The sequence below is a fragment of the Anolis carolinensis genome, chromosome 2 (assembly GCF_035594765.1).
Source record: "Anolis carolinensis isolate JA03-04 chromosome 2, rAnoCar3.1.pri, whole genome shotgun sequence".
Classification (NCBI taxonomy): domain Eukaryota; kingdom Metazoa; phylum Chordata; class Lepidosauria; order Squamata; family Dactyloidae; genus Anolis; species Anolis carolinensis.
In genome coordinates this window covers 74,077,031-74,089,276 of record NC_085842.1, presented here as the reverse complement: position 1 = coordinate 74,089,276, position 12,246 = coordinate 74,077,031, and the positions used below count along the sequence as shown (strand labels likewise).

The following is a 12,246-nucleotide window of genomic DNA, read 5'->3' as shown; positions in this document are numbered from 1 at the left end:
AAGGTGTGGAAGTTCTTCAGGAACTATAAATGTTTTTTAGACACTGGATGACAAAAGGCTGCAGCTCATCTTGACAACTGAACAGTTCTGTATGCAGAGGTATGGCAGATGTTCAGAAACACAACATGGAAGGCAACTGCAACCATTTGAAAGGGAAGGAAGAACTGGAAGAGGAGCCAAGTCTTTGAAATTGCTGCAAACATACATGACAAACATGTACATTCGACGCTAATCCATCTTACATGTGCATTTTCAGAATAAATTGGTCTACATGGATTATAATAAAAGTCCCTGCTTTTTTTTGTGTCAGGAGCAACCTGAGTTGCTTCTGGTGTGAGAGAATTGGCCATCTGCAAGGATGTTGCCCAGGGGACGCCCAGATGTTTTGATGTTTTTACCATCCTTGTGGGAGGCTTCTCTCATGTCCCCAAATGGAGCTGGAGCTGATAGAGGGAGCTCATCTGCGCTCTCCCCGGGTGGGATTCGAACCTGGCAGCCTTCAGGTCAGCAATCCAACCTTCAAGTCACAAGGCTTTAATCCACTACGTCATCGGGGGCTCCAGTCCCTGCTTACTTAGCATTTTGTAACTCATCAACAGGAAAGTAAAAATACAAGCCTCATATGACTAACATAACAAACACATTCATAAATACAGTATGCATAACAGTTGTATTCTATGCATGTCTACTCAAGAGGTGCTGTAGGCTATATTTCAGAATAAGGAACTGCTAAAACTGCTGAGCATTCCTTGCCTAAGGAAAGCTTAGAAAGGTTTATGAGGGCTCAATCAACAGAGATCTTGAAGGCACATGCACACATTTTTCAAATAAATGTTTCTGGGAATTCCATTCCAATAGGAGCTAAAATGCTACACCCCCACATGAATTAAATTAAATTGAGCTTTTAACTCCGAAAATGTCAATAGGACTGATACAAGAATGTTCGTATTTCTTCTTCAAAGGACTTAAATGGCCCCCAAAGGGCCCACTGTGATCCACAGGTATCACAATTTTCACTCCTGGCCTAGTTCAGTCTCAGCCAAGAATTTCTCCCAAGAGCCTGAACTGGGAGAACAGAAGCATTCTAATGCTTGGACTTCTGGATAGCAACAAACTCATAGCCATGCTTCAATGACAATAGGACTGTAATTCTAGTCTAGGTTTTAGTCCAAAGATTAAGTGAGCTAACTTCCTATTCCTACTTGGGGGATATATTAAGCACCAGGAAGCAATCCTTCAAAGTCCAGGTTAAAAGCCTGGAATAGACTTGCTACCCATCTAACATTGGAACCACCAGAGCAAGTTTCTTCAAATAACAAGGGCAGCCATGCCTGCAATCCAACACTTTTGGAGTGTATCAGGAAATTGGGAGTACAGTGCATGTGCAGGGGGGTTGGGGGGGTTACGAGAAGTAGGCCACCAAAGCCAGTGGAGTTCGTGAAAGGCGGCCGGGGGGGGGGGGGGGTGAGTAAGGCTGCAAGGGCCCTTTTTGCCACCACCTCCAACTGCCAGGGCTTCCCTGAGGTCCAACCGTTCACCTGTACTTTGCAGCAGAAATTGCAGATTGGCCTGGTTGAAAAGGGGCCCTGCTGCCATAATCCCCCCCCCCCACACACACACACATACAATTTCTTGACAAGATTTCTTAAAGGGGGAGGGTTGCCTTTATGTTCTGAGTGCACCTTGCCCAAGGTCACCAAGGTCATAGCTTAACAGGGATTTGAAGCATTTTACAATTACATCATGCATGACATCCCCAAAACTGCTGAGAGCATTGCGTTCCTTGCCTTAAAGGGAAGGTGTAGTCCTTTCAGCCTTATAGAACTAATTTCAGACAATAAGACTTTTAGATCTAACTGGGATTTGCTAGGCCTCTGCCTAAAGAGCAGCAGCCAATATGGTTCAATGGGGAATCCCTTTCCACTGCCAACACACAGATATTAACAGTCTTAATGACTCAAGGTGGTTCCCAGTGTGAGCATGCATCTTACATTTTGCTCGCTGCTGGGAGCAGACATGGTCAGATGCACAAGTTCACAGACCCTAGATTTTCTCCCCACATTCCTCTGGATTGTTTTACTCCGTTATATGTAGCAGCCATTGCCCATCAACACTCGCATATAATTTAAGACATTGCTGATCTGATGCAGATTAGGGCTATGGAACCAGTATCTCCTGCCCAGGGATTTTCAGGATAGTACTCCACTCTATAATACCTAAGAAAACCAAGGATTGGTATGCTATGCTAAATGTGAAGTAGGTCAATAAGTTTGTCAAAAAGTGAAAGTTTCCAAAGGAAACTGTATGTGATCTTGAAGTGTATTTCAGAAGGGGCTTACCTAGTTTCTCTCTAGGAGGCATATTTACACATTCCAATGCATGCGAGCTATAGAAAATATCTTGCGTTTTCCTACCAATACACACATTATCATTAGCTTTCTCATTTGGTCTCTATGCTTTGCCTCCAATGTTCATTAAAGGTTTGGTTGTGTTACTTGTGCATCTGAGTGACAGTATAGTTCATGTGTTTCCATACCTGGATTTATTCAGGGGCAAGGACGAATTCTGAGCCACCATGAAATACTTAAAAAGAGTTCCATGGGTTTGTGGTCAACAGGGAAAAAAGTTTGACTTTCTTGCAAATGTGGGCTAGGCAATGCTACTATTAGGTGGACCGGTTATTGGTTAAGCAACCGAAACCAAAGGGTGCTCACCAATGGTTCCTCGTCATACTGTAAGGAAGTGGAATACTGCAGGGTTCAGTTCTGGGCCCAGTTATGTTCAACATCTTAATGACTTGGATGAAGGTTTAGAGGGCATGCTTATTAAGTTTGCAGACAACACCAAATTAGGAGGGATAGCTAATACTCTAAAGGACAGGATCAGAATTCAAAAGGACCTTAACAAATTAGAGAGCTGTGCCAAAATTAACAATGAGTGTCAACAAGGAGAAATGTAAGATACTATACTTAGGCAGAAAAAATGAAATGCAAAGATATATAATGGGTGGTGCCTGGCTTGACAACAGTTCAAGTGAGAAAGATCTTGGAGTCTTTGTGGATGAGAAGTTGAACATGAGCAAACAATATGATACAACAGCTAAAAAGGCCAATGGGATTTTGTGTTGCATAAAAGGAGTATAGTGTCTAGACCGAGGGAATTCATGGTGCCTCTGTATTCGGCCTTGGTTAGACCTCACTTGGAATACTGTGTCCAATTCTGGGCACCACAGTTTAAAAGACACATTGACAAGCTGGAAGATGTCCAGAGGAAGGCAACTAAAATGACCAAAGATCTAGAAATCATATCCTATGATGAGCATCTTAAAGAGCTGGGACCTTCTGGCAAACAAACTAGTAAAATGTGGGCTAGACAAAACTACAGTTAGGTGGATCTGTAATTGGCTAAGCAAACGAACCCAAAGGGTGCTCATCAATGCGTCTTCTTCATCTTGGAAAGAAGTGACAAATGGAAGGCCGCAGGGTTCCGTCCTGGGCCCGGTTCTGTTCAACATCTTTATTAACGACTTAGACGAAGGATTAGAAGGCACGATCATCAAGTTTGCAGATGACACCAAACTGGGAGGGATAGCTAACACTCCAGAGGACAGGAGCAGAATTCAAAATGATCTTAACAGACTAGAGAGATGGGCCGAAACTAACAAAATGGGACAAATGCAAGATACTTCACTTCGGCAGAAAAAATGGAATGCAAAGATACAGAATGGGGGATGCCTGGCTTGAAAGCAGTACGTGTGAAAAAGATCTTGGGAGTCCTCGTGGACAACAAGTTAAACATGAGCCTACAATGTGGTGCGGCTGCTAAAAAAGCCAATGGGATTCTGGCCTGCATAAATTAGGGGTAGAGCATCTAGATCCAGGGAAGTCATGCTCCCCCTCTATTCTGCCTTGGTCAGACCACACCTGGAATACTGTGTCCAATTCTGGGCACTGCAATTGAAGGGAGATGTTGACAAGCTGGAAAGCGTCCAGAGGAGGGCAACTAAAATGATCACGGGCTTAAAGAACTGGGCATGTTTAGCCTGCAGAAGGGAAGGCTGAGAGGAGACATGATAGCCATGTACAAAAACGTAAAGGGAAGTCATAGGGAGGAGGGAGCAAGCTTGTTTTCTGCTGCCCTGCAGACTAGGATGCGGAAAAATGGCTTCAAACTACAGGAAAGGAGATTCCACCTGAACATCAGGAAGAACTTCCTCACTGTGAGAGCTGTTTGGCAGTGGAACTTTCTCCCCTGGACTGTGGTGGAGGCTCCTTCTTTGGAGGCTTTTAAGCAGAGGCTGGATGGCCATCTGTCGGGGGTACTTTGAATGCGATTTCCTGCTTCTTGGCAGGGGGTTGGACTGTATGGCCCATCAGGTCTCTTCCAACTCTACTATTCTATGATTCTAGGGAGGGCACTCTTGAGCCATGGGTTCAAGACAGACATGTTAGTCAGGATGGAAAACATCTCAGTAAAAGTCCCCATAAACAGAAAAGGAGGGACCTGGTCTTGGTCCATAATGAGAAAGGCCACATTAATTTTACCTATGGGGAGTCTCACCTCAGTTCACTAAAAGCCAACTGCAGGGCCAATTGAACTTTAGTTGAATTGGCTGAGCAGAAAATGATCCAAGAAAATGGAATCTCAAATCTCAATTTGTTTTTCACAAAGTGATTCAAAGAGAAGAACAAGCTTCCCGGGTATGTGTCAAGATTTTGGATAAGGCGAGCTCTGGTCTCCAATGCTCTAACTACAGAGGGGCTCAGGGTGTTATGCTATGCCTTCCCACTGATATGCCTACTTGAATGGCACATGTAAAATCTCATTGGGAGCAAAACAAGGTGTGGAGAAAATTATCTGCTGTTTTAAGAAAAAAATACTATTTGATGGTGCTTTCAGGATTTGTATTTCTCCTTTTTTCCTAAAAAAGAAATCAGGAGAGGAGCACATAAGTAGAGAGAATAATATGAAATATAGAATACAAGATAGGGCAACCCAGGTGATTCCAGATTCCAACACCAGTTAAACCATTACACGATGATCATTTGATTACCATTTATCTTCAAAACATAGCTTTAAAATACTGTTATATAACATAACTTTTGGGAAAGTAAAAAATTGTATTTTTACAGTTTACGGAACGTTTAGATACCAGCATTACAGAGTAAAAAATAGATATATTTACTCCTTCTCACAGAGTTTCACAGATGCAATCTGAGGGACAATTCACTATGTCTGAAAATTAGACATGGTTTTTTGAAAACAATCCCTTATCTTAAAATGAATAAATGATTCACATGAAGAATCACTGTGAGGAAAAATTCAGTGAAATTCAATTGAAATTGCGATCTTGTAATTCAACAGAACTCCATTGAGATCAAGACTAGCTCCAACCTATTATATGTAGCAATACAGAGAGCACAGTATTTCCCAACACAATGTTACATAGGTAAGTGCTTCATTATTTCCTTCTTTTCCCTGTTACATTTGTGTAAGGTAAAACTGGGTTTTTAAACAAAGATATTATGCCTAACTTGTGCATTCCAAATGCAGACAATAGAATGGTAAACTGGAATTTAATTTATTTTATTAAAATAAGATAATCGGAAGAACCTGGGTTTACAATAAATGTTTTCTCTTAAGAGCAATAAAAACAAAATTAAAACCCAAATCAGCATCAGGAAAACCTGTATATGCCAAGTTTCTTTATAGTGCATCTCAGGGGGGGAAAAAAACATTTCAAAACAGGCTAAAGGCTGCTTTTTGCAGAAATATATTGACAGTTATACTTATTTTTCCTCTTTTTCTCACACAGGCGCTGGAAGAAACAAGTCCAAAGTACCCAACAAGCTTCTTATGTTACTCTAAGATGATTGTAGCAGGATTGTGCTAGCTTCCTTCGCTGAGCAGTACTAGTCAGAATATATTTCTCATTGTAAAATGAGTGTTTTCTTCCTATGTGCAAAACTATCTGTGTTGGTTAAACTTAAAACATCAATGTTAAAAGTCATCTTGAGAAATGCTTAATAGCAGAAAGTTTCCACAACTTGCATTACTCACTTCCCTTAAGTTCTCTTTGCAGATGACCTCTAGCCTAAATGGCACAAAAGTCTTAGGAGATCAGAGGAACAGCACCGTCTTGCATTTACTTCTCTCAAATGCGAAGCCATTATTGTTGCTATAGAAAAATAACAGTCCATTCAGCAGAATGTAATAGAGTTGAAATTAGCCAAAGTAATAATCCTTTCTTTTTTGTTTCTTTCTTCTGGGATTACTTTTTTTGCATGTGGGGAAAAATAAGGCTCAAGTGCATCTATAAAAAATAGCAATAGAACTTCTTGCATACAGTCTGTTACCTCGTTCAGACTGATAAACTGTAGAAAAAGGCAACATGGAGCTTTATCCCTGTAGGATTCTTGTGGTAGAAATTCATAGCAGCACGTTCTTAAAACCGGCATCTAGCTGAATCCCATGTTGGATTTATAATCCCGTTGCAAATCAGAGCATTCAAAGCTCAACCGCTATAACTGTTCTTGGGGAGAGCAGTGGACAACACACACTGATCTCCTAAAAAATAGGCAGCTTGGTGGATGTCAATGTGCATGCATTGATGTCTTGTGTGTGGGTTGCACGGTGCAGAGAAGGTTCAGAAGCACTTCGGTTGATTTTGGGTAAAGAATGTTGCAGCAATTCAATGGAAGACAATATCTGAAGGGATGGAGGAAGATAGAAGAGGAAGGGGGAAATCAATACTATTTGAATAATTCTAAATACAGAAACACTTCTCATCTTGAGTATTATCTATGTCAATACACAAGTATAATTAGCATGTTATGAAACAACATCAAAGATTTTCAGCCTAAATGTGGGATAGGAGGAGACGGACAGACATTAACTGATGGAAATTATTGCATCTTTGGACTGAGTGGACAATGATCTCGTCTTCCCACTACATCCCCCTGTGCATCCCCAAAAACTTAATCCAGAAGTTTGGCAAGCATTCAGGACCTCTTTTCAAGCCCAGTGAAGCTGCAAGGAGAATGGGTAAAGGAAAAAAGCCTGTCACACTCATATTGTATCACCCATGCGATGCTGGGTTCAGATCATAGATCCTGAGGATTTTAAAATTTAAACAGGAGACAAGGGGCAGGGAGAAAAGGAACATAAATGTGAGCAAATAGAGCAGACATGGGCAAACTTTGGCCCTCCAGGTGTTGTGGACTCAACTCCTACGATTCCTAACAGCCTACCCTATGTAGAGACTTGGTTTTAGCTGGTGACAGATAATGCACCGGATGTGTTAGCAATTTCCTTCTACAGAAACATTTAAAGGCTGTATTAACACAACAGATCAAAGTACTGTATATTCAAATTATCACAAACACATTACATTATATTAAACCTCACCACATTATGAAAAGGCAAACTGAAGGAAGAAAACGCTAACTTTCGATCATTCATAATACCTTTTTAAAATAAATTTAATTTTAGAAGTGGTCTTCTATGTTTGTTTGCTCAGTGTTGTGGCAATGAAAGCAATGCTTTATACTATACATTACAAAATGCTTCCCTTCAAAATGTATCCTTTATTCTCATGTATCTTGCATACTTATTTCTAGAAACCAGACAAAGGTGAGGAAGTATGAATTTACACCTGAAGTAGTATATGTCTTAAAGCTTTAAAAAATACTGAATTTACCTGTGGAAAAAGAGGCCTTTCTTCTCTAACTTTCTTCACACAATCTGCAACCAGTCTCTTCATAGCTTTGGGACAGTTCTTGTATAGTTTACTGAGATCTGGTGATGCGTAACCACGGCCAACCATGAAAATAATCTAAGAAATAGGGGGGAAATGCTTTAGTAAACTGAACAGCAATTCAATGGAAAACAATATCTGGAGGGAAGATAAGAGAGGAAGAGGGAAATCAATACCATTTGAGTACACTAAAATGGCTTTAACATAAACCTATTCTCATTGAAATGCATAGAACAGTTCCATGTTGTATTTTTTTTCTGGGAAAGGGCTTTAGATTGTAGCTACAAAGTACAGAAAACTCCAGATTCAATATCTGGTATTTCCAAATACAGCACTTTCAGAAGGGTGAGAAAGATTATCTGATATTCTTGAGAGCTGCTATAGCATAAAAATAAGACCACTGACTTGGTAGAAGACAATTTCTTAAAGGCCATTTTTGTTACTGTCAAACAGCAAAGTAAATTCCCAGATTCACCCTGGTTCAGGAAGGAAGATACGCACATGGAAGCAGCTTGGCAGATGGAAGTCTCCTGCAGACTGGGAATGGATCTGCATTGTGATAAATAGGCCATTTTTTATCTGATTTAGTACAAATTAAATCATTTGCAACTCTATCCTATCAACATAAACTGAAACTGAGCCTGTGCACCCAGGTGTTGCTTCCCCAACCAGAATGTAACATTAGGGCAAAAAAAGTGGATGTTAGTTATTGGACTTGGGTAAAGTTGGCCATTGCCTATAGAGATAGCTGGGTACTCCAACAGAGAAGGAAAAATACAGTAAACCATATTTTATATTTCTCAGATCATCCCCACAAATCAAAGAGAAAAACGAAAGAAACAAAATGATTGTCTAGACTGAATCAATTCAGGAGTCAGTAGAGAATGTGATGTATATTTTTCCTAAATGATATAATCTGCTGAATCCTCTCCCTCCCTTCAAAGAAAGCTGCCGTTGATCTTGAGGCTGATCCCAACACTTAACAGTAAAAATGTATGAACTCCCTTCCTGGATAAGACCAACATTTGGAGACCTCTAAGTTTTGATTTATCTCCTTAGCCAAATAAAAAATAAGGGTTGCCAGCTTCATTCCTTCTGGCACTTTCACAGAGGCAAATGTTTCTCCTCAAAAGCAAAGCAAGTCACATTTCCAAACTTTCTTCACAAAAAAGGCTGACGGGAAATATCAGATGCAGTCGATTCACAGCAGAGGGACTCTACCACCAAGAGCCCCACCACCAAGCAAGGCTTGAGAAAGCCCACAATCACTAAGGAGTGCTATTACAAAGAAACAGCCAAGAAGCTCCCACCACCATTTCTTCTCCAACCTGAAGAAAGTGGAAAGCAAGATAGTTTGGATGTCAATCCACCCTGTGCTTTCACTAACTTGGGAGATGAGAAAAGGCACAAAACATGATGCAGTTACAAAGATCTATGCCCACAACCACATCAAGTTTGTATGTAGCATGCATATTAGAGGGAAGTGCCATATTTGTCATGGCAAATATAACTGCTGCTAGCACTAAGAACTCTAGCTACTAGATTAGTTAAAATTCTTAAAATTAAAATACTAGATTAGACTGAATTCATAAGCATTCTGGGAAGATAAAGCTAGAAAGCAAGATCAACAGACCCTTGGAAATTAATACAAACACATAGAACAGCTGTTCTTAATCTTTTCTTTACAACAAACAAAATAACTTTTGGTGCTGTGGACCACCAAAATGTAGCTCAAGATTTAAAACCCTAAAGTGCATCAAATATTTAAAATTGTTCATCAAGGGTCTTTACATTTGGAAAGAAAGGAGAAATGACTAAATTCCACACTGTCCTATTATAATATTTTAGTAGTTATTTTATACATATTTAAAATGACAACAGCAACAATATTAACACCTGAACACAGAACCATGGTCTAATATTACTTGATAATTTTAATTCATTGATGAAAAGGCATTTTCCATACAAGTGTGATAGTATCAGGCCTAATATCTGAAACTCGTATTCTGAGTTCAGATTGTGAATTTCAAATAGTTTCTATTTTTTAAAATAAATGAGTGCAGAGAATGATTTTTCACACAAATATGTTATGAAAAGTGTCAACACTTACACAGCTCACTTTGATAATGCTGAAAAAACTGCTTCTGAGGACAGAAATTTGGAAGGGACTGTTCATTGAACTGCAAATTTATGGCACCATTTATGGACATTTCTATGAGCTTGTCTTCCTCTGCTGCTGTGACCTCTGCCCCAGTTCATACACATTAACGGAAGATGGATCTCTAATCTAGTTTCTGCTTCCACCAGAAACAGAAACTATGGAAACTATACTGCAAATCTTTCAAATGTTGTGCAATAAGTGATATGTCATATTGAGGCACTTCTTTATTTGTGGAAAAACAATAAAATGTGTGAGGTTTGGAAGCCTCATAGTTTTTGTTCAATGTCCAATGATGCCACAGTTCCACCTTTTTCATCACTGCTTCAATCTTGTTAACATTTTCTTCTTGAAATGCATCTCTAAATGGCTACCAATATATGACAGATATGCTAGTTTTACTAGCCATGAAAAATCTGTCAAATGATTGCAGGGCTGAAATTACTGCTCCATGAGAAATAATCTTCTCATCTTTCATTTCCCCCAAATAAGACAAAACTTTACCTTTTGATAGCCACAAACACCACCGTGAAGCAAAAGTTCATGGCATTCACTGTACATATCTTTGCAAAGCTGCTTAAAAAGTCTTAATTTGGTTTTTAAAAAATAAAATTGGCCATCTTTAGGGTAAAGGTAAAGGTTTTCCCCTGACATTAAGTCCAGTTGTATCCGAATCTGAGGTGGTGCTGCTCATCTCCCTTTCTAAGCTGAAGAGCCGGCATTGTCCTTAAACACCTCCAAGGTCATGTGGTCGGCATGACTGCATGGAGCACTGTTACCTTCCCGCCGGAGCGGTACCTATTGATTTACTCACACTTGCATGTTTTTGAACTGCTAGGTTGGCAGAAGCTGGGACTAACAGCGGGTGCTCAGTCCGCTCCCCGGATTCGAACTTGCAACCTTTCGGTCCGCAAGTTCAGCAGCTCAGCGCTTTAACATGCTGTGCCACTGGGGGCATCTTTACTGATTTAATATGTTTTAGTTATTCTAGAATCTTCTTAACAACTAGAGCTTCCCTAGGTGTGCAGCAATACTACCAAGTCACTGACAATATGATTTCCTTAATCAGTGCTACAAGTCCATTAAGCTTTTCAGACACTGTTTGTGCCTCAATACTACATCCCATGCATTTCAACCAATATATATGTCATGAGGTGTTATAAACTTGTTTAAGCTGTTAAATACTTCTTCAGCTGTGGTGTGTACCAATGAAATAAACAGCGATTCTTACTGTTTATAAGGTTTCTTTGTTGTATTTATACTTTCATCCAATTACAGAGCAAAATAAGAACATGTGCGAATATTTTCTAATAACTGTTTCATGATATTTGCTGACAGCTATTTAGTTCTTAACTTTGTCATTTCATAAAGATATTGAAGTCCTTAGCAGCTTTCTCATTTATCAATGCAGAAATATAGCTTTTTCAGTTATTATGTAGCTTTCTTGGTTTTGCTATTTGAGAAATTTTCATATGTGGCCCTCACAGCATTCTCATTTTTACAACCAGTTGCATGTCCTTTTTTATTGTTTTACTTTCTCAAAGTCCCCAAGACTTTTGAGGAAAAAAAACTCTTCATATATGTTCTTTATAGTTATATATGTTGTCAGTTTTATGGCATCATAACATAAAACACATTGTGGCAGCTGCTTGTCTTCTGCACTGTATACATTAAACCAATCAACACATATTTTTACTCTAACCATGGTATTTTTAAAAAGATGACTAGAAGAAGCTTTTTTTACTTTGAACAAGATGCATCTTCATCAACAGTACTTTTACATTTCAAATCCAGCCAGCAATCAATCATGAAGCTCAACCAAGTTGTTTTTATTATTTTATTCAGCCGTTTGTTTCCTTTTGTTTGTACTGGCTTCCTCTCTAACATTCCTCTTCATTTATCTTCCTTGACCTTATTTTTATATCCTAAATCATTGAAGCACTACATCAGTTGATTAAAATAACTGACAAGATTGATCTACCCTATTTATTTGTTTGTTTATTTATTTATTCCTTCACTACATTTATATCCTGCCCTTATATCCTACCCTTCTCACACCAAGAGGGGGACTTAGAGCGGTCCTACAAAAAGGCAGCAATTTGATGCCATGCACATACATACATGCATACATATATACAGTAAAAATAAGCATATACATTAAAACCAAAAATCAAACCAAAACCCTAGTCAGATTGGAAGGGAGGGAGAAACCCAATTGGGGTGGATTGCTCCTGCATGCCATCTCAAGACTACTGTTACAAAATTTGCTGTAATCATGTAGAAACATTTCCTTGCCCAACAATAACCAAACACTTCTATTTGCAGAAATCAA

At 39.4% G+C, this 12,246-nt stretch overlaps 1 protein-coding gene across 12 annotated transcripts in view; it reads right to left on the bottom strand.

The window, feature by feature from the left end:
- Nucleotides 1-5,570: 5,570 nt before the first annotated feature.
- raf1 (Raf-1 proto-oncogene, serine/threonine kinase) overlaps nt 5,571-12,246 on the bottom strand; it is a 118,919-nt gene continuing 112,243 nt past the window's right edge. For 8 of the 12 annotated variants that reach the window (XM_016991613.2, XM_016991610.2, XM_008105218.3 and 5 more), the window contains 3 exons: nt 8,258-8,305; nt 7,700-7,834; nt 5,571-6,708 (listed from right to left, as the gene is read on the bottom strand). In XM_016991613.2, coding sequence (XP_016847102.1) covers nt 6,568-6,708; nt 7,700-7,834; nt 8,258-8,305 — 324 coding nt within the window. In that variant the 3' untranslated portion in view covers nt 5,571-6,567. The remainder of the gene's footprint in view (nt 6,709-7,699; nt 7,835-8,257; nt 8,306-12,246) is intronic. The other 4 variants (XM_016991616.2, XM_008105223.3, XM_062969970.1 and 1 more) reach the window with 1 other exon arrangement.